The sequence below is a fragment of the Oncorhynchus keta genome, unplaced genomic scaffold (genome assembly GCF_023373465.1).
Source record: "Oncorhynchus keta strain PuntledgeMale-10-30-2019 unplaced genomic scaffold, Oket_V2 Un_scaffold_21901_pilon_pilon, whole genome shotgun sequence".
In the NCBI taxonomy this organism is placed as follows: domain Eukaryota; kingdom Metazoa; phylum Chordata; class Actinopteri; order Salmoniformes; family Salmonidae; genus Oncorhynchus; species Oncorhynchus keta.
This window is the reverse complement of record NW_026290866.1, coordinates 55,001-82,269: the sequence shown is the minus strand read 5'-3', so window position 1 is coordinate 82,269 and position 27,269 is coordinate 55,001. Positions and strand designations below refer to the sequence as shown.

At 46.4% G+C, this 27,269-nt stretch overlaps 1 protein-coding gene and 2 long non-coding RNA genes across 7 annotated transcripts in view; 2 read left to right on the top strand and 1 right to left on the bottom strand.

Annotated features, from left to right (window-relative positions):
* The window catches only part of prickle1b (prickle homolog 1b), a 65,392-nt gene that overhangs the window by 5,999 nt on the left and 32,124 nt on the right, over nt 1-27,269 (bottom strand). The window contains exons 1-4 of one of the 2 annotated variants that reach the window (XM_052515160.1): nt 26,931-27,211; nt 16,020-16,202; nt 6,522-6,635; nt 4,756-4,893 (exon numbers count right to left, since the gene is read on the bottom strand). In XM_052515160.1, the coding sequence (XP_052371120.1) occupies nt 4,756-4,893; nt 6,522-6,635; nt 16,020-16,202; nt 26,931-26,945 (450 nt within the window). In that variant the 5' untranslated portion in view covers nt 26,946-27,211. Of the gene's footprint in view, nt 1-4,755; nt 4,894-6,521; nt 6,636-16,019; nt 16,203-26,930; nt 27,212-27,269 lie in introns of those variants that run through there. The other variant, XM_052515161.1, reaches the window with a different exon arrangement.
* LOC127928140 (uncharacterized) lies at nt 2,252-4,538 on the top strand. 4 transcript variants are annotated; one of them, XR_008130576.1, is made up of 3 exons: nt 2,252-2,599; nt 3,026-3,666; nt 3,809-4,538. It is a non-coding gene; the product is annotated as an uncharacterized LOC127928140 (long non-coding RNA). The 4 variants fall into 4 exon arrangements; XR_008130573.1 differs by having other exon boundaries at nt 2,955-3,666; XR_008130575.1 differs by having other exon boundaries at nt 2,884-3,666; nt 3,880-4,538.
* Nucleotides 20,687-21,864, top strand: LOC127928144 (uncharacterized). The gene is made up of 3 exons (XR_008130582.1): nt 20,687-20,770; nt 21,562-21,595; nt 21,630-21,864. It is a non-coding gene; the product is annotated as an uncharacterized LOC127928144 (long non-coding RNA).

Sequence of the window (27,269 nt, the reverse complement as noted above, 5' to 3'; positions counted from 1 at the left end):
TATGGGCAAAGCTACGCCGCTTTGTGAGTCTCTCTCTCGCTCTTTCTCTCTCTGTCGCTCTCTCTCTCTAATATAATAATAATAATATATGCCATTTAGCAGACGCTTTTATCCAAAGCGACTTACAGTCATGTGTGCATACATTCTACGTATGGGTGGTCCCGGGGATCGAACCCACTACCCTGGCGTTACAAGCGCCATGCTCTACCAACTGAGCTACAGAAGGACCACTCTCTCTATGTCTTTCTGTCTATGTCTCTCTCCCTTTCTATCTCTCTCTCTGTCTCTCTCTCTCTCTCTCTCTCTCTCTCTGTCTATCTCTCTCTCTCTCTCTCTCTCTCTCTCTCTCTCTCTCTCTCTCTCTCTCTCTGTCTGTGTCTCTGTCTGTACGGGTAGTATTCCAACATGCCAGTACTCAGTCACTCAAACCAGCCATGCCTTTACAACATGCCAGTCACGAGTCTAATAGGATGTGGTCACTAGTCTAATATGACGTGGTCACTAGTCTAATAGCATGTGTTCACTAGTCTAATAGGATGTGGTCACTAGTCTTAATAGGATGTGGTCACTAGTCTAATAGGATGTAGTCACTAGTCTCATAGGATGTGGTCACTAGTCTAATAGGATGTGGTCACTAGTCTAATAGGATATGGTCACTAGTCTCATAGGATGTGGTCACTAGTCTAATAGGATGTGGTCACTAGTCTAATAGGATGTGGTCACTAGTCTCATAGGATGTGGTCACTAGTCTAATAGGATATGATGTGGTCACTAGTCTAATAGGATATGACGTGGTCACTAGTCTAATAGGATGTGGTCACTAGTCTAATAGGATATGACGTGGTCACTAGTCTAATAGGATGTGGTCACAAGTCTAATAGGATGTGGTAACTAGTCTAATAGGATGTTGTCATGAGTCCACAGTGATCAGAAAGGACTTATGGTATGTGGTCACTAGTCCACGGTGATCAGAAAGGACTTATGGTATGTGGTCACTAGTCCACAGTGATCAGAAAGGACTTATGGTATGTGGTCACGAGTCCACAGTGATCAGAAAGGACTTATGGTATGTGGTCACGAGTCCACAGTGATCAGAAAGGACTTATGGTATGTGGTCACGAGTCCACAGTGATCAGAAAGGACTTATGGTATGTGGTCACTAGTCCACAGTGATCAGAAAGGACTTATGGTATGTGGTCACTAGTCCACAGTGATCAGAAAGGACTTATGGGATGTGGTCACTAGTCCACAGTGATCAGAAAGGACTTATGGTATGTGGTCACTAGTCCACAGTGATCAGAAAGGACTTATGGTATGTGGTCACTAGTCCACAGTGATCAGAAAGGACTTATGGGATGTGGTCACTAGTCCACAGTGATCAGAAAGGACTTATGGTATGTGCTTCTAAATGAGTTTTTAAGGCTCTTTAACATGCCAAACTATGACCATTACATTTCACAAGCTGGAACTAAATCTATTGTACAGCACTAAGTCTCTTTAAACAGGATCTGAAGGCTTTCAACAAGCCAAACTGTGATCAATTCTATTCACAAGCTTTGGCAATATAAACATGTGTTTCCCATGCCATAAAAAGCCCTTTGAATTGAGAGAGAGAGAGAGAGTTTATTGTACAGTCTGTAGAGCACTGGGTTAACGGGTGCCTGCTGACCAGTGGTACAGTTGAAAGAGAGAGTTTATTGTACAGTCTGTAGAGCACTGGGTTAACGGGTGCCTGCTGACCAGTGGTACAGTTGAAAGAGAGAGTTTATTGTACAGTCTGTAGAGCACTGGGTTAACGGGTGCCTGCTGACCAGTGGTACAGTTGAAAGAGAGAGTTTATTGTACAGTCTGTAGAGCACTGGGTTAACGGGTGCCTGCTGACCAGTGGTACAGTTGAAAGAGAGAGTTTATTGTACAGTCTGTAGAGCACTGGGTTAACGGGTGCCTGCTGACCAGTGGTACAGTTGAAAGAGAGAGTTTATTGTACAGTCTGTAGAGCACTGGGTTAACGGGTGCCTGCTGACCAGTGGTACAGTTGAAAGAGAGAGTTTATTGTACAGTCTGTAGAGCACTGGGTTAACGGGTGCCTGCAGACCAGTGGTACAGTTGAAAGAGAGTTTATTGTACAGTCTGTAGAGCACTGGGTTAACGGGTGCCTGCTGACCAGTGGTACAGTTGAAAGAGAGTTTATTGTACAGTCTGTAGAGCACTGGGTTAACGGGTGCCTGCAGACCAGTGGTACAGTTGAAAGAGAGAGTTTATTGTACAGTCTGTAGAGCACTGGGTTAACGGGTGCCTGCAGACCAGTGGTACAGTTGAAAGAGAGAGTTTATTGTACAGTCTGTAGAGCACTGGGTTAACGGGTGCCTGCTGACCAGTGGTACAGTTGAAAGAGAGAGTTTATTGTACAGTCTGTAGAGCACTGGGTTAACGGGTGCCTGCTGACCAGTGGTACAGTTGAGAGAGAGAGTTTATTGTACAGTCTGTAGAGCACTGGGTTAACGGGTGCCTGCTGACCAGTGGTACAGTTGAAAGAGAGAGTTTATTGTACAGTCTGTAGAGCACTGGGTTAACGGGTGCCTGCAGACCAGTGGTACAGGTGAAAGAGAGAGTTTATTGTACAGTCTGTAGAGCACTGGGTTAACGGGTGCCTGCAGACCAGTGGTACAGTTGAAAGAGAGAGTTTATTGTACAGTCTGTAGAGCACTGGGTTAACGGGTGCCTGCTGACCAGTGGTACAGTTGAAAGAGAGAGTTTATTGTACAGTCTGTAGAGCACTGGGTTAACGGGTGCCTGCTGACCAGTGGTACAGTTGAAAGAGAGAGTTTATTGTACAGTCTGTAGAGCACTGGGTTAACGGGTGCCTGCTGACCAGTGGTACAGTTGAAAGAGAGAGTTTATTGTACAGTCTGTAGAGCACTGGGTTAACGGGTGCCTGCTGACCAGTGGTACAGTTGAAAGAGAGAGTTTATTGTACAGTCTGTAGAGCACTGGGTTAACGGGTGCCTGCTGACCAGTGGTACAGTTGAAAGAGAGAGTTTATTGTACAGTCTGTAGAGCACTGGGTTAACGGGTGCCTGCTGACCAGTGGTACAGTTGAAAGAGAGAGTTTATTGTACAGTCTGTAGAGCACTGGGTTAACGGGTGCCTGCAGACCAGTGGTACAGTTGAAAGAGAGAGTTTATTGTACAGTCTGTAGAGCACTGGGTTAACGGGTGCCTGCTGACCAGTGGTACAGTTGAAAGAGAGAGTTTATTGTACAGTCTGTAGAGCACTGGGTTAACGGGTGCCTGCAGACCAGTGGTACAGTTGAAAGAGAGAGTTTATTGTACAGTCTGTAGAGCACTGGGTTAACGGGTGCCTGCAGACCAGTGGTACAGTTGAAAGAGAGAGTTTATTGTACAGTCTGTAGAGCACTGGGTTAACGGGTGCCTGCTGACCAGTGGTACAGTTGAAAGAGAGAGTTTATTGTACAGTCTGTAGAGCACTGGGTTAACGGGTGCCTGCTGACCAGTGGTACAGTTGAGAGAGAGAGAGTTTATTGTACAGTCTGTAGAGCACTGGGTTAACGGGTGCCTGCTGACCAGTGGTACAGTTGAAAGAGAGAGTTTATTGTACAGTCTGTAGAGCACTGGGTTAACGGGTGCCTGCAGACCAGTGGTACAGGTGAAAGAGAGAGTTTATTGTACAGTCTGTAGAGCACTGGGTTAACGGGTGCCTGCAGACCAGTGGTACAGTTGAAAGAGAGAGTTTATTGTACAGTCTGTAGAGCACTGGGTTAACGGGTGCCTGCTGACCAGTGGTACAGTTGAAAGAGAGAGTTTATTGTACAGTCTGTAGAGCACTGGGTTAACGGGTGCCTGCTGACCAGTGGTACAGTTGAAAGAGAGAGTTTATTGTACAGTCTGTAGAGCACTGGGTTAACGGGTGCCTGCTGACCAGTGGTACAGTTGAAAGAGAGAGTTTATTGTACAGTCTGTAGAGCACTGGGTTAACGGGTGCCTGCAGACCAGTGGTACAGTTGAAATGAACGCAACACCTTGTTAACATTTATTTTTGACTGCAGGAAATTGGGCCCATTCTTTTTCCTTGAATAACTTCCACGCTCGGGTTGAGCATGAGCTCCTAATGTCCACGCTTCCTCCTCTCTGCTCCCTCTGAGTGGGTTCGTTGTTAATGAGACAGACTCTGCCCTTGATTAAATCCTCACATTATCACTGGAGCTTTAGCGTCCCAAATGGCACCCTATTCCCTACATCGTGCACTACTTCCCTCTGGGCCCTGGTCAAAAGAAGTGCACTATGTAGTGAATAGGATGCCATTTGGGACGCACTCACATTTAGAATAGAACAGAGCGAGGCCAAAGGGGGTCGGTACGTCTTGAAATAAACAACTAATGTACTGCCCTGTGTTGTTAGCTTGTTGTCATTTCCTGCTCTGCCTAGCAGGAAGAGCTTCAGGAGGGAGAAGCAGCTCTTTATAGGATTGCTGCTCTACCTAGCAGGAAGAGCTTCAGGAGGGAGAAGCAGCTCTTTATAGGATTGACATGTAATGAGGAAGGGAGGGACATATTTACTGGCTTTAACGTAATTTGGGAGAGATTTTCTTACTCGCCTCCCAGACTTGTATCGAAATGTTTTAAAAGATATCGATAGAGTTTGTACTCGCAGTGTGGGTGGGTGTGCATGTGTACGAACGTGTGTGTGTGTGTGTGTGTGTGTGTGTGTGTGTGTGTGTGTGTGTGTGTGAACGTACATGTTCACAGAGGGTGTGTTGCAGGGCTCGGGGGAGCATCCTGGGGGTTCCTCTCCCCAGAGCCTCTCTCTTTCTCTGGACACTGAACATGTGGAGCTCCCTCTTCTCCTCCTCACTGAGAGAGTGGCAGTACCGTACCTGGGAGGAGGGGGGGAAGAGAGAGCGAGGGGGGGAGAGGGAGAGAGAGAGAGGGAGAGAGGGAGAGAGAGAGAGAGAAGAGAGAGGGAGAGAGAGAGAGAGAGAGAGAGAGAGAGAGAGAGAGAGAGAGAGAGAGAGAGAGAGAGAGAGAGAGAGAGAGAGAGAGAGAGAGAGAAGAGAGAGAGAGAGAGAGAGAGAGAGAGAGAGAGAGAGAGAGAGAGAGAGAGAGAGAGAGAGAGAGAGAGAGAGAGAGAGAGAGAGAGAGAGAGAGAGAAATAACACCAACTCAGGTTTGACCCAACAGATAAACCCTAAACCCTCACTGCTTCCACCACAGATGTATTTTATGGTTATGTTATGGAAGAACACATGTTCTTCCCCTGGAGGCTCACCTCAAGGTTGGCATGAACGTACACACACCAAGCCTGATGTTTAGAGCAGACAATTACCACACAGATAAATAAAAACGAGCGGAAGACTAACAACCAACAATGGGCTTTGTGGTTCCCTAACACAGCAAACAACACTGATACACAACGAGAGCCCTCGGAGCGCCGCTCTCTAAACATTCTCTGGTGTGTGTGTGCCCTACTTTACGGAGGCCTTGTAAACCACAGCTATGCCTGGAATCTCCCCTTCTCCCCTGCTGCAGTATGCCGCTCTGCTCTGAGCCTGGCAGCAAACATCATAAAGTCACTCAGTCAGACGCTTTATTGTTCCAAGGAACAAACGCCTGCCCACCTACAGGACTGGAGCAGAGCAGTCAAAGATGCCCTCTGTGATAGCCTCACACAGCCCCTCTGCACATCTCCCAGTGTAAACTGTGCTGACTAAAGGCGTGGGTTACAATGTGGGTCCAAGGAGTGCTGGTTTACAATCTAGAAAGACATTACAAGGATCCGGTTGTTTAAATGCAGTTATGCACCATATGTTACTATGGCGATCGTAGTAGGCGATGTGAGTGGTTTGTCTTTACTAGAATACCTCCACTGTGACGAGGTGACATTCTTTAGTTAGCATTAACCTGGCCTGATCCCAGATCTGTGTGGTTAAAGCCCTCTCCGCTGACTATCACTGTCTGGGTGAAGCACATTCAGATCTGGGACCAGCGCCTGTATTCACAAAGAGTGTCTAGGATCAGGTTTGTGAATACCTGATCCGCTTTGTGAATACTAATCTCTCATGGACAGATGTATGTCAATTGAACTGGTACCGTAGAATCTGTTGGAATTGGAATGTGATCTGTGGGATAACGAGCAGCAGTAGGTGTTTCGCAGGTTATTCAGACTAATCACGATTTTGCAGGTGTTAGCATCCTTCGAATTTGGAAGGGGAGGGGACATTCAACCCGTAACTTGCACAGAGAGAGGGTGGAGCTCCTCGTTCCGGTTCCGTTCCTCATTCTAGCATCTCTTAATTCCTTCTCTTAACACTTATGGACCCAGAACCTAATCAAGCAGCTGACCCATTACCTGAGACTTTAGTTCTGGGTTAACCGAGACTATGTGAATACAGAACTAGTAGATTAACTCTCTGTCCTGGGTTCAGTTCTTACCACATTGTCATGAGGGGGCAGCTGGTAGAGCAGACCCAGTAGATTAACTCTCTGTCCTGGGTTCAGTTCTTACCTCATTGTCATGAGGCGGCAGCTGGTAGAGCAGCTGTCTGATCCTGTGTTTCTCTCCAGGACTGTTGACGTAGGGGACCTTGTCCTCTGGAAGACAGGAGAAATACTGCTGTACCTGGGGACGGAGGGACGGAGGGATGGGGGAATGGTTAGAACACTCTTAGTTCTGTCATACTGCAAATCCACCTTCAATCACACATGTTCCTGGTTGGTCTTAATGGTTTAGTAGTTCAGTTGGAGGGTGATGCTCACCCTAAAAGACCAGGCATACCTCCAGGATCTGTACTGCCCTGCATCATAAATACCCCACTGGGCTCCAGGACAAGAGCACAATCACAGCTGCTTAAAGAGCTTTGTTCGGGCCAGATCCACCATGATATGCCAACAAAGGCCAGGGTCAGTCAGTCAGTCACAGTCAGTCAGTGGAAAATCACTCAGGTCACAGTTCATACAAGACTGGTGCTTCCGTTGACTGATTGACCATTTTTACAATAGTTATCCCACCAACCAACTACCTTTTCTTGATGAATGTTTCCATCTCTCCACCATGAGTTCATGACTATCTATGAAATATGAAGACCCTGTTTTGCTTCCACAAATTCTAGAGGTGTAGAGAGTGAAGGGCTGGGAAACAAGGGGGACTGGGTGGGGGGGGGGTAAGGTTACAAAAACAAGGTATTTGGCTTGGGAGGCCTCCTGTTGATTTCAGACCTTCATTACTTCCATGTGTGCTCATGGTTAATGAGAGGGTGGGGGAGAGATAGAAGGAAGAGCGAGAGAGAGAGAGAGAGAGAAGAGCTTTTGGGAAAGAGAGAGAGAGCTTTGGGAAAGTGCCACATAGCCTGGAGTCAGAGGCCAGCCCTGTTTGCAGTCGGAGCTGAACTGTAAAGAAAGCAGCCAGTGTTAATGATGCTACAGCCACACAGTCAGCATCACTAGGAAGGAGGCATAAAACACTCTCAACCACTCTAGCCCCACAGGCTAACAGGCCACAGTAACGATCTGCTGAGGTTGCATGTTACTGCACTAACTGAAACAGGATGTGAACATGTATTTATAATAGCTTGTACACTCTTAGAACCCTTTTAGGTTCTACACAGCACCTTGGTTTCTTCGGCTGTCCCCGTAGGATGATCCTTTGAAGAACCCTTTTGAGTTCCATGTAGAACCCTCTTCTACACGGAACTCGAAAAAGTTCAAACTGGAACCGAAAAAGTTTCTTCTTAGGATGGAACCTACCTGGAACCAAAAGGGGTTCTCCCATGGGGGCAGCTGTAGAACTGTTTTGGAACCTTTTTTTGTAAGAATGTATAGCTGATGCCACATTGGGACTTAATAGACTTCCAGCGCCGACAGAGATGGCCGCCTCGCTTCGCGTTCCTAGGAAACTATGCAGTATTTTTTTTTTTACGTGTTATTTCTTACATTGGTACGCCAGGTCATCTTAGGTTTCATTACATACAGTCGGGAGGATAAGAGCAACGTCAACTCAACATCATTACGACCAGGAATACGACTTTCCCGAAGCGGATCCTGTGTTTTGCCCACCACCCAGGACAATGGATCGGATCCCAGCCGGCGAACCTAAACAACGTCACCGTAAAAGGGGCAAACGAAGCGGTCTTCTGGTCAGGCTCCGGAGACGGGCACATCGTGCACCACTCCCTAGCATACTACTCGCCAATGTCCAGTCTCTTGACAACAAGGTTGATGAAATCCGAGCAAGGGTAGCACTCCAGAGAGACATCAGAGACTGTAACGTTCTTTGCTTCACGGAAACATGGCTCACTCGAGTGACGCTATCGGAGTCGGTGCAGCCAGCTGGTTTCTTCACACATCGCGCCGACAGAAACAAGCATCTTTCTGGTAAGAAGAGGGGCGGATGGGTATTCCTTATGATTAACGAGATGTGGTGTGATCATAACAACATACAGGAACTCAAGTCCTTCTGTTCACCTGACTTAGAATTCCTCACAATCAAATGTCGTCCGCATTATCTACTAAGAGAATTCTCTTCGATTATAATGACAGCCATATATATTCCCCCCCAAGCAGACACATCGATGGCCCTGAACTAACTTTATTTGACTCTATGTAAACTGGAAACCACATATCCTGAGGCTGAATTCATTGTAGCTGTGGATTTTAACAAGGCTAATCTGAGAACAAGACTCCCTAAATTCTATCAGCATATCGATTGTGCAACCAGGGCTGGTAAAACCCTGGATCATTGTTATTCTAACTTCCGCGATGCATATAAGGCCCTCCCCCACCCTCCTTCCAGAAAAGCTGACCACGACTCTATTTTGTTGCTTCCAGCCTATAGACAGAAACTAAAACAGGAAGCTCCCGCGCTCAGGTCTGTTCAACGCTGGTCCGACCAATCTGATTCCACGCTTCAAGACTGCTTCGATCACGTGGATTGGGATATATGTTCCGCATTGCGTCCAACAACAACATTGACGCATACGCTGATTCGGTGAGCGAGTTCATTAGAAAGTGCATCGGCGATGTCGTACCCACAGCAGCTATTAAAACATTCCCAAACCAGAAACTGTGGATTGATGGCAGCATTCGCGCGAAACTGAAAGCGCGAACCACTGCTTTTAACCAGGGCAAGGTGACCGGAAACATGACCGAATACAAACAGTGTAGCTATTCCCTCCGCAAGGCAATCAAACAAGCTAAGCGTCAGTATAGAGACAAAGTAGAGTTGCAATTCAACGGCTCAGACACCAGAGGTATTTTGGCAGAGTCAATCACGGATTACAAAAAGAAAACCAGCCCTGTCGCGGACCAGGTTGTCTTGCTTCCAGACAGACTAAATAACTTCTTTGCTCGCTTTGAGGACAATACAGTGCCACTGACACGGCCCGCTACCAAAACCTGCGGACTCTCCTTCACTGCAGCCGAAGTGAGTAAAACATTTAAACGTGTTAACCCTCGCAAGGCTGCAGGCCCAGACGGCATCCCCAGCTGCGTCCTCAGAGCTTGTGCAGACCAGCTGGCTGGTGTGTTTACGGACATATTCAATCAATCCTTATCCCAGTCTGCTTCAAGACATGCTTCAAGAGGTCCACCATTGTTCCTGTTCCCAAGAAAGCTAAACGACTATCGCCCGTAGCACTCACTTCCGTCATCATGAAGTTCTTTGAGAGACTAGTCAAGGACCATATCACCTCCACCCTACCTGACACCCTAGACCCACTCCAATTTGCTTACCGCCCCAATAGGTCCACAGAAGACGCAATCTCAAACAGCAGAGGGAGCACCCCCCTATCCACATCGTCGGGACAGTAGTGGAGAGGCTAGTAAGTTTTAAGTTCCTTGGCGTACACATCACGGACAAACTGAATTGGTCCACCCACACAGACAGCGTTGTGAAGAAGGCTCAGCAGCGCCTCTTCAACCTCAGGAGGCTGAAGAAATTTGGCTTGTCACCAAAAGCACTCACAAACTTTTACAGATGCATAATCGAGAGCATCCTGTCGGGCTGTATCACCGCCTGATACGGCAACTGCTCCGCCCACAACCGTAAGGCTCTCCAGAGGGTAGGGAGGTCTGCACAACGCATCACCGGGGGCAAACTACCTGCCCTCCAGGACACCTACACCACCCGATGTCACAGGAAGGCCATAAAGATCATCAAGGACAACAACCACCCGAGCCACTGCCTGTTCACCCCGCTATCATCCAGAAGGCGAGGTCAGTACAGGTGCATCAAAGCATGGTCCAAGAGACTGAAAAACAGCTTCTATCTCAAGGCCATCAGACTGTTAAACAGCCACTACTAACATTGAGTGGCTGCTGCCAACATACTGACTCAACTCCATCCACTTTAATAATGGATATTGATGTAAAAATGTATCACTAGCCACTTTAAACAATGACTGTTAATATAATGTTTACATACCCTACATTACTCATCTCATATGTATATACTGTACTCTATACCATCTACTGCATCTTGTTTACATACCCTACATTACTCATCTCATATGTATATACTGTACTCTATACCATCTACTGCATCTTGTTTACATACCCTACATTACTCATCTCATATGTATATACTGTACTCTATACCATCTACTGCATCTTGCCATCTGTATGTAATACATGTATCACTAGCCACTTTAAACTATGCCACTTTGTTTACATACCCTACATTACTCATACCATCTACTGCATCTTGCCTATGCCGCTCTGTACCATGTATAGTCCTAAACTGACTCACTCTGAAACAGAACTCTAAACCATGGGATGTATAGTCCTAGACTGACTCACTCTGAAACAGAACTCTAAACCATGGGATGTATAGTCGAGCCGTAGACTGACTCACTCTGAAACAGAACTCTAAACCATGGGATGTATAGTCGAGCCGTAGACTGACTCACTCTGAAACAGAACTCTAAACCATGGGATGTATAGTCCTAGACTGACTCACTCTGAGACATAACTCTAAACCATGGGATGTATAGCCCGAGACTGACTCACTCTGAAACAGAACTGTCATTGTTGGAAAACACTGAAAAACATTGACATGACGACCTGCGTTACCATGATTATTATTTGTGTTAAATCGTATAGATCAGTGTTGACTCTATCCTACTTTGTCCCCGCTCCTCCAGACAAACATTTCCAGGAGATCACAGGCACTCTGCAGGAGGGGCGAATGGCATGTCAGTATGTCTGTATTTATAGACTCCAGACATTAAACATTAAAGCCTGAAGTCTGGCTGCAGTTTGTTTGAGGATTTGTCTCGGATGGCCACACTTCTGTGTTCAGTCAGATCTCAGTGGAAGGCAGTGTGTGTGTGTGTGTGTGTGTGTGTGTGTGTGTGTGTGTGTGTGTGTGTGTGTGTGCGTGCGTGCGTGCGTGCGTGCGTGCGTGCGTGCGTGGGGGGGTTCTGTGTGGGTGTCACAGGAATTCTATGCCTGTGAGGGGTTGTTAGAATATCGGGGGCAGAGAGAGATGTAGAATCTGTCAGGAGACATCAGTAGAGTTGGAGAATAGTCATATTGCTGCTATTCTCTGTGTGCTGTAATGTCCACAGTTTGTGACACTGACAAATAGTGTGACTCTACATCTCACCACCAAGGGGATTTACAAATCAAATCAAATGGATCTCCTGATCTCCATCAGTTAACATTAGGAGTGGACTGATTCCTCCTGATCTCCAACAGTTAACATTAGGAGTGGACTGATTCCCCCTGATCTCCAACAGTTAACATTAGGAGTGGACTGATTCCTCCTGATCTTCAACAGTTAACATTAGGAGTGGACTGATTCCTCCTGATCTCCAACAGTTAACATTAGGAGTGGACTGATTCCTCCTGATCTCCAACAGTTAACATTAGGAGTGGACTGATTCCTCCTGATCTCCAACAGTTAACATTAGGAGTGGACTGATTCCTCCTGATCTCCAACAGTTAACATTAGGAGTGGACTGATTCCTCCTGATCTCCAACAGTTAACATTAGGACAACATTAGGAGTGGACTGATTCCTCCTGATCTCCAACAGTTAACATTAGGAGTGGACTGATTCCTCCTGATCTCCAACAGTTAACATTAGGAGTGGACTGATTCCTCCTGATCTCCAACAGTTAACATTAGGAGTGGACTGATTCCTCCTGATCTCCAACAGTTAACATTAGGAGTGGACTGATTCCTCCTGATCTCCATCAGTTAACATTAGGAGTGGACTGATTCCTCCTGATCTCCATCAGTTAACATTAGGAGTGGACTGATTCCTCCTGATCTCCATCAGTTAACATTAGGAGTGGACTGATTCCTCCTGATCTCCAACAGTTAACATTAGGAGTGGACTGATTCCTCCTGATCTCCAACAGTTAACATTAGGAGTGGACTGATTCCTCCTGATCTCCAACAGTTAACATTAGGAGTGGACTGATTCCTCCTGATCTCCAACAGTTAACATTAGGAGTGGACTGATTCCTCCTGATCTCCAACAGTTAACATTAGGAGTGGACTGATTCCTCCTGATCTCCAACAGTTAACATTAGGAGTGGACTGATTCCTCCTGATCTCCAACAGTTAACATTAGGAGTGGACTGATTCCTCCTGATCTCCAACAGTTAACATTAGGAGTGGACTGATTCCTCCTGATCTCCAACAGTTAACATTAGGAGTGGACTGATTCCTCCTGATCTCCAACAGTTAACATTAGGAGTGGACTGATTCCTCCTGATCTCCAACAGTTAACATTAGGAGTGGACTGATTCCTCCTGATCTCCAACAGTTAACATTAGGAGTGGACTGATTCCTCCTGATCTCCAACAGTTAACATTAGGAGTGGACTGATTCCTCCTGATCTCCAACAGTTAACATTAGGAGTGGACTGATTCCTCCTGATCTCCAACAGTTAACATTAGGAGTGGACTGATTCCTCCTGATCTCCAACAGTTAACATTAGGAGTGGACTGATTCCTCCTGATCTCCAACAGTTAACATTAGGAGTGGACTGATTCCTCCTGATCTCCAACAGTTAACATTAGGAGTGGACTGATTCCTCCTGATCTCCAACAGTTAACATTAGGAGTGGACTGATTCCTCCTGATCTCCAACAGTTAACATTATGAGTGGACTGATTCCTCCTGATCTCCAACAGTTAACATTAGGAGTGGACTGATTCCTCCTGATCTCCAACAGTTAACATTAGGAGTGGACTGATTCCTCCTGATCTCCAACAGTTAACATTAGGAGTGGACTGATTCCTCCTGGCAGGTCGGGGTCTAGTATTAGCCTATCTATGTGGATGGACATTCAGTTTGCCTGCTGTGTTTTGTGACATTCAGATATGGGTTACAACCAATGGTCACTGTGATGTGATCTGTCACCAACAGCTCCCCGCTACCTCTCCCCAGGAGGAGAGTCATGAACTGTTCCAGGTCCAGAGGCATGGTGAACTGGCCCCTTGTGTTCTACACTCAACGCTGCATCTCAGCCTCACCTCAGGAAGATGGCAACACCCTGTCAGTCATGTATCTCCACTTATATTTACAGTGGCTTTAAGTCCCTGTGACGTGTTATAGTGTGTGTGTGTGTCCATGTGTTATGCGTGCGTGCGTGCGTGCGTGTGCGTGCGTGTGTGTGTGTTATAGAGAGATGCCTGTCCCAGTGTCACACCAACCCAACCAGATGTTCTGTTTCCACCTCGAGCCGGAACTCTGGACTCATCCAACTCAATCCAATGGATGACAACACAGTCTATTGTCCATCATTATGTATCTCCATCATGTTATATTTACAGTCATGTATCTCCATCATGTTATAGTTACAGTCATGTATCTCCATCATGTTATAGTTACAGTCATGTATCTCCATCATGTTATAGTTACAGTCATGTATCTCCATCATGTTATAGTTACAGTCATGTATCTCCATCATGTTATAGTTACAGTCATGTATCTCCATCATGTTATATTTACAGTCATGTATCTCCATCATGTTATATTTACAGTCATGTATCTCCATCATGTTATAGTTACAGTCATGTATCTCCATCATGTTATATTTACAGTCATGTATCTCCATCATGTTATATTTACAGTCATGTATCTCCATCATGTTATATTTACAGTCATGTATCTCCATCATGTTATATTTACAGTCATGTATCTCCATCATGTTATATTTACAGTCATGTATCTCCATCATGTTATATTTACAGTCATGTATCTCCATCATGTTATATTTACAGTCATGTATCTCCATCATGTTATATTTACAGTCATGTATCTCCATCATGTTATATTTACAGTCATGTATCTCCATCATGTTATATTTACAGTCATGTATCTCCATCATGTTATATTTACAGTCATGTATCTCCATCATGTTATAGTTACAGTCATGTATCTCCATCATGTTATATTTACAGTCATGTATCTCCATCATGTTATATTTACAGTCATGTATCTCCATCATGTTATATTTACAGTCATGTATCTCCATCATGTTATATTTACAGTCATGTATCTCCATCATGTTATATTTACAGTCATGTATCTCCATCATGTTATATTTACAGTCATGTATCTCCATCATGTTATATTTACAGTCATGTATCTCCATCATGTTATAGTTACAGTCATGTATCTCCATCATGTTATATTTACAGTCATGTATCTCCATCATCATGTTATCATTTATATTTACAGTCATGTATCTCCATCATGTTATATTTACAGTCATGTATCTTCATCATGTTATATTTACAGTCATGTATCTCCATCATGTTATATTTACAGTCATGTATCTCCATCATGTTATATTTACAGTCATGTATCTCCATCATGTTATATTTACAGTCATGTATCTCCATCATGTTATATTTACAGTCATGTATCTCCATCATGTTATATTTACAGTCAGTCATGTATCTCCATCATGTTATAGTTATAGTTAGTCATGTATCTCCATCATGTTATATTTACAGTCATGTATCTCCATCATGTTATATTTACAGTCATGTATCTCCATCATGTTATATTTACAGTCATGTATCTCCATCATGTTATATTTACAGTCATGTATCTCCATCATGTTATATTTACAGTCATGTATCTCCATCATGTTATATTTACAGTCATGTATCTCCATCATGTTATATTTACAGTCATGTATCTCCATCATGTTATATTTACAGTCATGTATCTCCATCATGTTATATTTACAGTCATGTATCTCCATCATGTTATATTTACAGTCATGTATCTCCATCATGTTATATTTACAGTCATGTATCTCCATCATGTTATATTTACAGTCATGTATCTCCATCATGTTATATTTACAGTCATGTATCTCCATCATGTTATAGTTACAGTCATGTATCTCCATCATGTTATAGTTACAGTCATGTATCTCCATCATGTTATAGTTACAGTCATGTATCTCCATCATGTTATATTTACAGTCATGTATCTCCATCATGTTATATTTACAGTCATGTATCTCCATCATGTTATATTTACAGTCATGTATCTCCATCATGTTATATTTACAGTCATGTATCTCCATCATGTTATATTTACAGTCATGTATCTCCATCATGTTATAGTTACAGTCATGTATCTCCATCATGTTATATTTACAGTCATGTATCTCCATCATGTTATATTTACAGTCATGTATCTCCATCATGTTATATTTACAGTCATGTATCTCCATCATGTTATATTTACAGTCATGTATCTCCATCATGTTATAGTTACAGTCATGTATCTCCATCATGTTATAGTTACAGTCATGTATCTCCATCTAATTTGACTGAAGGTGATAATGCTGTTGACCGTCATCTTGACTTAGCAGAGGCACCAAACACATATACACATGCATTCATTTACTGACTTTATGTGATGCCATTGAGGTGGTCGTTGTTAGCGACCATAGTTACTGGAGAAGCTTGTGGTTGACTATTCAACAGACACATGAGGATATGATGATGATGATGATGATGCCGTGCTGCTCACCTGTTCAGGTCTGAGTCCAGGCGGTACCCAGGCGTATTCCTCAAGGGCACAACCTGAGTCGTCGTCTGACGTAGAGCTCCTCTGGAAGCCCAGGGTCAGTTTCCCCAGCTTCCCCCCCGTCCGCTGATCCATATCCAGGCCCCGGACACCCCCCGGCCGCTCCAGGTTCATCACACGCAGGTGCTGCCCGAGGGAGACAGGACAGGAGACGAAGGGTTATCAAATGCCCCCATATTCAACGTTTAGAATAATTCCTCATTCAGTCAGTGGTTCTTCAGACTTTATATATCGGGTGGGACATCTCTATATCAAACGTTGTTGTCTGTTTCTGCTTTCCTGAAAACACTTTGTAAACACTGGTCTGCTCTCATATAGAAACAGAGCGGCAGGTAGCCTAGATCCTAGTGGTTAGAGCATTGGGCCAGTAACTGAAAGGTTGCTGGACCGAGCTGGCAAGGTAAAAATCTGTCATTCTGCCCCTGAACCAGGCAGTTAACCCACTGTTCCCCAGTAGGCTGTCATTGTAAATAAGAATCTGTTCTTAACTGACTTGCCTAGTTAAATAAACAACAGTATCTGAATGGCAGGTTGTAGTTACAGTAGATGACAGGTTGTAGTTACAGTAGATGACAGGTTGTAGTTACAGTAGATGACAGGTTGTAGTTACAGTAGATGACAGGTTGTAGTTACAGTAGATGACAGGTTGTAGTTACAGTAGATGACAGGTTGTAGTTACAGTAGATGACAGGTTGTAGTTACAGTAGATGACAGGTTGTAGTTACAGTAGATGACAGGTTGTAGTGTGCCTATATCATGTACAGTGTGCCAATATAATCCTAGAGTTGAATCCCTACATGAAGCACCACTGTAACAGATCATATACCTCCAACCCATCGCTGCTGGAAGGCCTGGGTTTAACAGTGAGCTGGATGGATGCTCACAGCTCTCACTGTAGAGTTAAGCCTGTGCAGTATATTAGACAGGTTAGTGGAGTACAGACTGACTGTTAAATAGATCTGGTCTTATAATCATGATTAAATCCCCTTACATCACATGACACTGAACTGTACATTGAGTCAGAGACCTGTTGTACCGGGCACATCCAAAGCTGTGCGTGTGTAAAAAATGTATTTAATACCTAGTGTGTGGTTTACAGGTTGTTCAAGGACAGGAGGCTTGTGGGACTGACACAGAGCGGTACATTCAGAGACCTGTTGTACTGGTCACAATCACTGTGAAACACTGCTGGTTCATAGGTTGAGGTTGTATTGGGGACAGGGGGCTTGTGTCCATGACGACACCACAGTACACACGTAGGAGGACATGATATCTCCTCATATAACACGGCTTTGTGTCTGTGATTGTCTAAGGCACACACATCACTATTTCACAGAATCTCAGCCATTTTAGGTTCCTTTCAAAGCCTTTTAAAGGACCTGATAAGGAGGTGGCGGGTTACATCAAGAGATGTTTATCACTTCAGTCTCTCTTCTCTCTTATCTCTGTGTTCACCTACTTCAGAGCCCTCTCTCCAGCTGCGTCGCAAATGGCACCCTATTCCCTATATAGTGCACTACTTCTGACCAGAGCTCTAAGGGAGCTCTATGTGCCCTGGTCTAAAGTAGTGCACTAAATAGGGAATAGGGTGCCATTTGGGATGTACACTCTGTCGCTGTCAGATAACCTGGTTGAAGTCTTGGAGGTGTTAAAAACCCCACTTGTGTTTTGTTTGAGCTCCTTTGACGTGCAAATGAAGACCAGAATAGCCGGAGAAGAGCACCCTTGTTTAGGGAGAAAGTTTGAATTTCACAGACGCCCTCTAAACTTAATGGAAGTTCACTCTTGAGTCACAAGGAGGGACCTTCTTCTGAAAGATTAGGTATTTCACAAGGACTGTCACAAGAGAGACCAAATGTCCCGAGAGTCTGAGTATGTAGGTCTAATACCTTTCTGTCTAATCATTTAAATAAAAAGTTCAAATCCCCATTGGGGCGACAGGGTAGCCTAGTGGTTAGAGTGTTGGACTAGTAACCGAAAGGTTGCAAGTTCAAATCCCCGAGCTGACAAGGTACAAACCTGTCGTTCTGCCCCTGTACAGGCAGTTAACCCACTGTTTCTAGGCCGTCATTAAAAATAAGAATTTGTTCTGACTTGCCTAGTTAAAAAAAATATATATATCAGTAACCTGCTAGCTGTGCAAAATATATGTAAACTAATGTCAGCTAATGTATTCTGAGATATAATTTGAATGCCTTCACATTAGTTAATCACAGTCTAATGCCCATTCAAACAGAGATGGTAATTCTGACTCAGCCAGTCAACATCACTGTCAACATCACAATGAATGGGGACAGTTTGTTTGAATTTGAATACAGTTACAACAAGCCCTGCAGCTTCTAACCAACAAATGCAAAAAGGGTTATAAAAACTGGAACTGAGCTCATTTCACACACAGAACACAACGTAGTGGCTCTGTCAGCTTTTTACCAAGTAGGACCAGATGAAGACATCACTCATTAGTTCTTCTAATCTAACAGAACCCGAGGTCTCTGTGGTATGAGTAGAACTCAGTGTTGACAGCAAACATATATTTTTAATTTAACTAGGCAAGTCAGTTAAGAGCAAGTTCTTATTGACAATGACAGTCTACCAGGGAACAGTGTGTTAACTGCCTTGTTCAGGGGCAGAACAACAGATTTGACCTTGTCACCTCAGGGACTTGATCCAGCAACCTTTTGGTTACTGGCCCAACACTCTAACCACTAGACTACCTGCCACCCCGATATAACCTATAATCCAATAACTGTATGTTTTATATGGATTTCTATGGTTGCCAGATTCTATTGACTCTTTCCCGCACAATCAGAGCCAATATCCTGCCCAATCCACTAAAAAGTAGCCCAATTTTAGATACACTTTCTTGCTACATACAGTAGGTGCCTTTCCTTGCGTGAGGTAAAACACTTTCCCTAAGTAGCCTTGAGACATTATCCAACGGCCAAGCAACCCAGTCACGAGATGGACGGAGAGATAGAGAGCCATTTGCTAAAGGCTTGTCATTACAATAATTGTCTAGGTCATGTCCTCAAGAGAAAACTGTGATGGATTTCTGGGAATAGCCTGCTAGCACAGTGTCTAGACGTGAAATATGTTGTCCTCAAAACATTTAATTACAAGGGATAAAAATAACACATTTTGTGTAGCCCAGTTCTGACCACACCAAGAGAAGATTTCCCTGTGAAAGAATCTAAGAAATTCTCCTTGTGAATGTATTCCTAACCCCCCCCCCATCCCCCATCCTCTTTACCCCAACCTCTGCTTTTAGAAAGTCAAGTAAGGAAAGTCAGAGAAAATCCCCAGCAGATTCCTGAGCCAACATACACAGGTACTCACATTACACCTTGTCATCCTCTGGCAATAACACAATGTGTGTCTTTATTAAAAACAAAAACAAAACGTCTAACTTACTACCCTGCTCTGCTCCTTTAAACCCAAAGAGAGCCGACCGGAGGGAAAGAGAAACATTCGTTTTTTTGAAAAAGGCATTTAAAAAGTCCCAACATCGGCACTATGTAAACACCCTCCAGGTGGAGGCCCTGTTGTTCCTATACTGACACATACTAAAGGCCTCTGAGTGGCGCAGTGGTCTGAGGTACTGTATCTCAGTGCAAGAGGTGTCACTACAGACCCTGGTTCGATTCCAGCCTGTATCACAACTGGCTGTGATTGGGAGTCCCATAGGGCGGTGCACAATCTGGCCCAGCATTGTCTGGATTAGGGTTTGGCTGGAGGTCGGCCGTCATTGTAAATAATAATTTGTTCTTAACTGACTTAGTTAAATTAAATAAACATGTGGCACCCTACATAGTGCACTACTTTTGACCAGAGCCCTATACGAATAGGGTGCCATTTGGGAAACTACTGAAGCCTTGACAGGAAAATAATTACCTGATCAATAACATGGCAGTTTAAATGTATACAGACTCTGGGCTAAGATGACCTGATGCTTGGCGGGGAAAAAAGTGACAGAAACCGTAAGAGGGGAGAAAAATCTACAACGACACCGTCTGAATCGTTGAACGGAAAACTCGGTCAGAAACCGTAAGAGGAGAGAAACATCTACAACGACACCGTCTGAATCGTTGAACGGAAAACTCGGTCAGAAACCGTAAGAGGGGAGAAACATCTACAACGACACCGTCTGAATCGTTGAACGGAAAACTCGGTCAGAAACCGTAAGAGGAGAGACATCTACAACAACACCGTCTGCATCGTGGTTGCACAAGTAACCTAAGCAACAGATGGCAGGAGGTACAAGGACTATGGAATTGTTCTCCAAATATAAAGTATTGGTACTTACGAGAACAGAAAATATGAGTGTAAGATTCATTACACAGTCATCTCCATTTTAAGTTTATTGGTTTGTTTTGCTTATTCTTTGGTGTTTTGAGTTCAATATTATGTTACGTAATGACTAGGCAAATAATATTTTATTTATCTAATGCAAATTATTACATTTGTTTAAAAATTAATGTCTATAACAGATTTCATATGGCAATTTCCTGGAATATCAAATACAGTGTACGGAGATGTTGTTGTAGATGTTTCTCCCCTCTTACGGTTTCTGACCGAGTGTCAGGGCCAGATAGATGTCAGGGCCAGATAGGTGTCAGGGCCAGATAGGTGTTAGGGCCAGATAGGTGTCAGGGCCAGATAGGTGTCAGGGCCAGATAGGTGTCAGGGCCAGATAGGTGTCAGATAGCAGGGCTAGGTGTCAGGGACAGATAGGTGTCCAGATAGGTGTTAGGGCCAGATAGGTGTCTGGGCCAGATACCGTAGGTGTCAGGGCCAGATAGGTGTCAGGGCCAGATAGGTGTCAGGGCCAGATAGGTGTGAGATAGGTGTCGGGCCAGATAGGTGTCAGACCAGATAGCTGCCAGATAGGTGTCAGGCCAGATAGGTGTCAGGGCCAGATAGGTGTCAGCAGATAGGTGTCAGGGCCAGATAGGTGTCAGGGCCAGATAGGTGTTCAGGGCCAGATAGGTGTTAGGGCCAGATATGTGGGCCAGATAGGTGTCAGGGCCAGATAGGTGTCAGGGCCATTCATTACCAGATCAGGTGTCAGGGCCAGATAGGTGTTTTGGCCAGATAGGTGTTTTGAGATTGTCAGGGCCAGATAGGTGTTAGGGCCAGATAGGTGTCTAGGTGTCAAGATAGGTGTTAGGGCCAGATAGGTGTCAGGGCCAGAAAGGGCCAGATAGGTGTCCAGATAGGTGTCAGGGCCAGATAGGTGTCAGATAGGCCAGATAGGTGTCCTGGAAGGTGTCATCCAGATAGGTGTGTAGGGCCAGATAGGTGTCAGGGCCAGATAGGTGTCTCCCCAGATAGGTGTCAGGGCCAGATAGGTGTGTCAGGGCCAGATAGGTGTCAGGGCCAGATAGGTGTTAGGGCCAGATAGATGTCAGGGCCAGATAGGTGTGTCAGGGCCAGATAGGTAGGGCCAGATAGATGTTAGGGCCAGATAGGTGTCAGGGCCAGATAGGTGTCAGGGCCAGATAGGTGTTAGGGCCAGATAGGTGTCAGGGCCAGATAGGTGTCAGGGCCAGATAGGTGTTAGGGCCAGATAGGTGTCAGGGCCAGATAGGTGTCAGGGCCAGATAGGTGTCAGGGCCAGATAGGTGTCAGGGCCAGATAGGTGTCAGGGCCAGATAGGTGTCAGGGCCAGATAGGTGTCAGGGCCAGATAGGTGTCAGGGCCAGATAGGTGTTAGGGCCAGATAGGTGTCAGGGCCAGATAGGTGTCAGGGCCAGATAGGTGTCAGGGCCAGATAGGTGTCAGGGCCAGATAGGTGTCAGGGCCAGATAGGTGTCAGGGCCAGATAGGTGTCCCAGATAGGTGTCAGGGCCAGATAGGTGTCAGGGCCAGATAGGTGTCAGGGCCAGATAGGTGTCAGGGCCAGATAGGTGTCAGGGCCAGATAGGTGTCAGGGCCAGATAGGCCCAGATAGGTGTCAGGGCCAGATTGGTGTCAGGGCCAGATAGGTGTCAGGGCCAGATAGATGTCAGGGCCAGATAGGTGTTAGGGCCAGATAGGTGTCAGGGCCAGATAGGTGTCAGGGCCAGATAGGTGTCAGGGCCAGATAGGTGTTAGACCAGGGATAGGGGGCACAGGGGGACTAACACGGTTTGACTGAGACCACCTGCACACACACATCCTGCCTCGCTGTTGATACATATACTGGCAGCTGACAACACTGACAGTGGGAGCGGGCAGGGAGGAGAGAGAGAGACACACACTGATATAGAGCCTCATCTGGGAGGAGGAGAGAGAGAGACACACACTGATATAGAGCCTCATCTGGGAGGAGGAGAGAGAGAGACACACACTGATATAGAGCCTCATCTGGGAGGAGGAGAGAGAGAGACACACACTGATATAGAGCCTCATCTGGGAGGAGGAGAGAGAGAGACACACTGATATAGAGCCTCATCTGGGAGGAGGAGAGAGAGAGAGACACACACTGATATAGAGCCTATCTGGGAGGAGAGCCTCATCTGGGAGGAGAGAGAGAGAGCCTCACACACACGATATAGAGCCTCATCTGGGAGGAGAGAGAGAGAGACACACTGATATAGAGCCCCATCTGGGAGGAGAGAGAGAGAGAGACACACACTGATATAGAGCCCCATCTGGGAGGAGGAGAGAGAGACACACACTGATATAGAGCCTCATCTGGGAGGAGAGAGAGAGAGACACACACGATATAGAGCCCCATCTGGGAGGAGGAGAGAGAGAGACACACACTGATATAGAGCCTCATCTGGGAGGAGGAGAGAGAGAGACACACACTGATATAGAGCCTCCATCTGGGAGGAGGAGAGAGAGAGACACACACCGATATAGAGCCTCATCTGGGAGGAGAGAGAGAGACACACCGATATAGAGCCCCATCTGGGAGGAGAGAGAGAGACACACACGATATAGAGCCCCATCATCCCCATCTGGGAGGAGGAGAGAGAGAGACACACCGATATAGAGCCCCATCTGGGAGGAGGAGAGAGAGAGATATAGAGCCTCATCTGGGAGGAGAGAGAGAGACACACCGATATAGAGCCCCATCTGGGAGGAGGAGAGAGAGAGACACACACCGATATAGAGCCCCATCTGGGAGGAGGAGAGAGAGACACACACCGATATAGAGCCTCATCTGGGAGGAGGAGAGAGAGACACACCGATATAGAGCCCCATCTGGGAGGAGGAGAGAGAGAGACACACACTGATATAGAGCCCCATCTGGGAGGAGGAGAGAGAGAGACACACACCGATATAGAGCCTCATCTGGGAGGAGAGAGAGAGACACACCGATATAGAGCCCCATCTGGGAGGAGGAGAGAGAGAGACACACACCGATATAGAGCCCCATCTGGGAGGAGGAGAGAGAGACACACACCTGGGAGGAGGAGAGAGAGACACACACTGATATAGAGCCTCATCTGGGAGGAGGAGAGAGAGACACACACCGATATAGAGCCCCATCTGGGAGGAGAGAGAGAGACACACCGATATAGAGCCCCATCTGGGAGGAGGAGAGAGAGAGACACACCGATATAGAGCCCCATCTGGGAGGAGGAGAGAGACACACACCGATATAGAGCCTCATCTGGGAGGAGGAGAGAGAGAGACACACACCGATATAGAGCCTCATCTGGGAGGAGGAGAGAGAGACACACACCGATATAGAGCCTCATCTGGGAGGAGGAGAGAGAGACACACACTGATATAGAGCCCCATCTGGGAGGAGGAGAGAGAGACACACACTGATATAGAGCCTCATCTGGGAGGAGGAGAGAGAGACACACACTGATATAGAGCCCCATCTGGGAGGAGGAGAGAGAGAGACACACCGATATAGAGCCCCATCTGGTAGGAGGAGAGAGAGAGACACACACTGATATAGAGCCCCATCTGGGAGGAGGAGAGAGAGAGACACACCGATATAGAGCCCCATCTGGGAGGAGGAGAGAGAGAGACACACACTGATATAGAGCCCCATCTGGGAGGAGGAGAGAGAGAGACACACCGATATAGAGCCTCATCTGGGAGGAGGAGAGAGAGAGACACACCGATATAGAGCCTCATCTGGGAGGAGAGAGAGAGACACACACCGATATAGAGCCTCATCTGGGAGGAGGAGAGAGAGAGACACACCGATATAGAGCCCCATCTGGGAGGAGAGAGAGAGAGACACACACCGATATAGAGCCCCATCTGGGAGGAGGAGAGAGAGACACACACCGATATAGAGCCCCATCTGGGAGGAGGAGAGAGAGAGAGACACACCGATATAGAGCCCCATCTGGGAGGAGAGAGAGAGACACACCGATATAGAGCCTCATCTGGGAGGAGAGAGAGAGACACACCGATATAGAGCCCCATCTGGGAGGAGAGAGAGACACACACCCGATATAGAGCCTCATCTGGGAGGAGAGAGAGAGACACACACCGATATAGAGCCTCATCTGGGAGGAGAGAGAGAGACACACCGATATAGAGCCCCATCTGGGAGGAGAGAGAGAGACACACCGATATAGAGCCCCATCTGGGAGGAGAGAGAGAGACACACCGATATAGAGCCCCATCTGGGAGGAGAGAGAGAGACACACACCGATATAGAGCCCCATCTGGGAGGAGGAGAGAGAGAGACACACTGATATAGAGCCCCATCTGGGAGGAGAGAGAGAGACACACACCGATATAGAGCCCCATCTGTTAGGAGGAGAGAGAGACACACACCGATATAGAGCCTCATCTGGGAGGAGGAGAGAGAGAGACACACCGATATAGAGCCCCATCTGGTAGGAGGAGAGAGAGAGACACACACCGATATAGAGCCCCATCTGGGAGGAGGAGAGAGAGAGACACACACTGATATAGAGCCTCATCTGGGAGGAGGAGAGAGAGAGACACACACACCGATATAGAGCCCCATCTGGGAGGAGGAGAGAGAGAGACACACACTGATATAGAGCCTCATCTGGGAGGAGGAGAGAGAGAGACACACACTGATATAGAGCCTCATCTGGGAGGAGGAGAGAGAGAGACACACACTGATATAGAGCCCCATCTGGGAGGAGGAGAGAGAGAGACACACCGATATAGAGCCCCATCTGGGAGGAGAGAGAGAGACACACACTGATATAGAGCCTCATCTGGGAGGAGGAGAGAGAGAGACACACTGATATAGAGCCTCATCTGGGAGGAGGAGAGAGAGAGACACACACTGATATAGAGCCTCATCTGGGAGGAGGAGAGAGAGAGACACACACTGATATAGAGCCCCATCTGGGAGGAGGAGAGAGAGACACACCGATATAGAGCCCCATCTGGGAGGAGGAGAGAGAGACACACCGATATAGAGCCCCATCTGGGAGGAGGAGAGAGAGACACACTGATATAGAGCCCCATCTGGGAGGAGAGAGAGAGACACACCGATATAGAGCCCCATCTGGGAGGAGGAGAGAGAGACACACCGATATAGAGCCTCATCTGGGAGGAGAGAGAGAGACACACTGATATAGAGCCCCATCTGGGAGGAGAGAGAGAGACACACCGATATAGAGCCTCATCTGGGAGGAGGAGAGAGAGAGACACACCGATATAGAGCCTCATCTGGGAGGAGAGAGAGAGACACACTGATATAGAGCCTCATCTGGGAGGAGAGAGAGAGAGACACACCGATATAGAGCCCCATCTGGTAGGAGGAGAGAGAGAGACACACCGATATAGAGCCCCATCTGGGAGGAGAGAGAGAGACACACCGATATAGAGCCCCATCTGGTAGGAGGAGAGAGAGAGACACACTGATATAGAGCCTCATCTGGTAGGAGAGAGAGAGACACACCGATATAGAGCCTCATCTGGTAGGAGAGAGAGACACACACTGATATAGAGCCTCATCTGGTAGGAGAGAGAGACACACACTGATATAGAGCCTCATCTGGTAGGAGAGAGAGACACACACTGATATAGAGCCTCATCTGGGAGGAGGAGAGAGAGAGACGCACACCGATATAGAGCCTCATCTGGGAGGAGGAGAGAGAGAGACACACACCGATATAGAGCCTCATCTGGGAGGAGGAGAGAGAGAGACACACACTGATATAGAGCCTCATCTGGGAGGAGGAGAGAGAGACACACTGATATAGAGCCTCATCTGGGAGGAGGAGAGAGAGACACACTGATATAGAGCCTCATCTGGGAGGAGGAGAGAGAGACACACTGATATAGAGCCTCATCTGGGAGGAGAGAGAGAGAGAGACACACTGATATAGAGCCTCATCTGGGAGGAGGAGAGAGAGAGACACACTGATATAGAGCCTCATCTGGGAGGAGGAGAGAGAGAGACACACTGATATAGAGCCCCATCTGGGAGGAGGAGAGAGACACACTGATATAGAGCCCCATCTGGGAGGAGGAGAGAGAGACACACTGATATAGAGCCCCATCTGGGAGGAGGAGAGAGACACACTGATATAGAGCCCCATCTGGGAGGAGGAGAGAGAGAGACACACACTGATATAGAGCCTCATCTGGGAGGAGGAGAGAGAGAGAGACACACTGATATAGAGCCTCATCTGTCTCACCTCCCCTCTGTTGACGTCAAACAACCACTCACACGCATCACGTTCCACATACTTCTGAACTAAGCCTAACCCTTCTGTCTGTCAACATATCGTTCATCCGTTCACAGCAGTTAGCTCCACCCATAACAAACCTGAATCTACCCAATAATTAGAACTCTACATTCACAGAGCGTCCACTCTCTCTACATTGTAATGGTTTTAAATCAGTTTCCAAAAAGTATGAATTGCTCTCTGTTGCATCTGAAGGAGCCCAAGGCAGAACTCTTACCTCTATGAAAAGCATTGGTCCTCTCCTCTCTTCCCAAACCCCTCAGTCACAAGACGACTCTCCCAGCGTCCGCCACAGCGCTAGAGGTCCGGCTGCATGCCCACAACACTACTCCCACAGAGTCTAATCTATCCACAGGGTCCTCCAATTTCCTCCAACGTTGGTCTATCCAAGCTGTCTCAGTGTTAGACCAAGGATAATCAATTAGTCTAGTTACAAAATGCAAAGGTTTGAATCACAAAGCACATATACACATGGAGGTGATGTCTCTGTCTCCAGTGTCTGAGTGAGTGTGTGTGTGAGCTGCACTCACCCTGCTCTGGCACTCAGGCCAGCCCC